The 2085-nt window shown below is 33.8% G+C and overlaps 1 protein-coding gene across 1 annotated transcript; it reads right to left on the minus strand.

Annotated features, from left to right (window-relative positions):
* Window positions 1–343: 343 nt before the first annotated feature.
* LOC111400579 lies at window positions 344–2022 on the minus strand. Its single transcript, XM_023027988.1, has 5 exons — window positions 1790–2022; window positions 1255–1708; window positions 987–1119; window positions 810–899; window positions 344–675 (listed from the first exon to the last, which is right to left on the minus strand). The coding sequence occupies exons 1-5, from the start codon at window positions 2020–2022 to the stop codon at window positions 344–346; spliced, it is 1242 nt and encodes a 413-aa protein (XP_022883756.1).
* Window positions 2023–2085: the final 63 nt, after the last annotated feature.

Below are 2085 nucleotides of genomic sequence, written 5' to 3' on the forward strand. Positions count from 1 at the left end.
TGGGAAGAGATGAAGCGGAGGCGAGAAAAGGGTCTTTGCTTCAATTGTAATGATCGATTCACCCCTGGCCATAAATGTAAAACATCACAACTCTTCTTGATCGAAGGAGGAGAGGTCGAGGAGACCGAAACTAATCCCAACTCCGGGCCAATAATCAAAGAGTTGGAGNAAAAAAAATTACTCAAATTATAAATACTACAATAAGACAATTATTTCAAATTTATATATATTTTTCAAATTTTCAACAAAAACATTTGCTCAAAATCATAAATACTACAGCTACTTGATGATCAATTCCTACGATTCGATTAAACAAGAATATTGACAAAAAAAAATTCTAAATCTAGTCTAGCTCTTTATCAGATTCTAATTCAATCTCCTCTTCTTCATTCAAGTCATCTTCAGTGCCATCTGATACGAAATCATCTTCATCGGGCTCCCTTATTTCGACTTGAGAATTTCTATTATCTCTTGTAGATGGTAATATATTGTCAACTTCCTCCTCATCATCACAACCATCAACAATCCAAGATTGTGTATTAGTAGCATTACTTGCTAATAAAGTTTCTAATTTATCCTTCATCTTCTTTTTTTTCATCAACCTTGCATTAAATTGAACATAAACTAGGTTTTCATCCTTGTGGCATCTAAGCGTTTCCTCTTCTTGGTGTGTACCTACATAAAGAAGTTTAAAAATTTTAGTATGCTAATTTAAATTATCAAATAACTACTAAAGTAATAACTAAAATGCATAAACGTAATTATTTAATTAGTACTTACCCCTTCAAAGACACTCCAATTTCTCTCACAACCGGATGAACTAGTAGTCAAACCAAGGATCCTCTTTGCCATTAATTTCAAGTTTGGTGTTTCATTGCCATAAAAGTCCCACCAACTAACTAGTAAATGCAAAAGAAAGAGATAAAAATATTATAATATGTACATATGGTATGTTAACAAGAAAAAGAATAATAATATTAACATACCCGGATTGTAACTTGAAGTATTGTTCTCACATCCACATGCTGCTAGTTTTCTTCCAAATGCACCTTCTTTTTGAGTGTATCTTTGCAACTCAACATTTATCACATGATGTTGCATTTGAGCATCGGAAAAGAACTTTTCAACACAAAGAATCACATTATTAGTTATCAATTGATTATCTTTGATTTTTGGATTCTTGAAGAAGTAAAACGGATTCAAAAGATAAGATGTTGTGTGAAGTGGGCTATCAACTCAATCCTTGCCCTTTACATCAATAATGTTCAAGATTGGCATATTGTCACTTTCCCTCTTCAACGTCTTTATAATGACATCCTTTGTCTTTAGTAGCTCTCTATAAACAAATCCCATTGAAGGTTTCTCCTCTCCATCAACTAGTCTAAGAACTTTCACTAATGGAGTAAACACTCTCAAACACAAGTCTATCAAGATCCAAAAATCATTGGGAACAACAATATCTAAGGCCTCTTTTCCCTTTTTGCTCTTTGACCATTTCGTATTATCCCATTCATTGCTAGTCATCATATTTCTCAACTCTTGTTTTTTATCGAGCAAACTTTGTAATGTTAAGAAAAATGTAGCAAATCTAGTGAGTCTCGGCCGAACTATCTCCCTTTTTGTAAACTTCCTCGTTAGTGCCAAAGTCTTATGATGTGCATAGATGAAAATAGTAAATGATTTTGCCTTCCTAATCACTCCTTTGAAGCTAGGAAGTTTAGAGATTCCCTCGAGCATAAGGTTAAAGGTATGAGTAGCACAAGATGTCCAAAAGATGTTAGGCCTTTACATTGATAACAAATTCGCGGCGGCCATGTTATTGGAAGCATTGTCGGTTACAATTTGAACCACATTTTCCTCTTCAACCTCTTTAATACATTCATTGACATATTCAAAGATGTATTCACCGGTGTGAGCATCATCATTAGTTTCCTTTGAAGAAAGAAATGTGGTTCCCAATTTACAATTCACACACAAATTCGTGATAATTCTTCTTTTGCTATCACTCCAAGCATCGGTCATAATAGAACGCCCGTTATTTTTCCATTCTTCTTCTTGCTTCTTAAGAGTTTCTTTTGTTCTCTC

Source organism: Olea europaea, chromosome 10 (assembly GCF_002742605.1).
Source record: "Olea europaea var. sylvestris chromosome 10, O_europaea_v1, whole genome shotgun sequence".
NCBI classification, from domain to species: Eukaryota; Viridiplantae; Streptophyta; class Magnoliopsida; order Lamiales; family Oleaceae; genus Olea; species Olea europaea.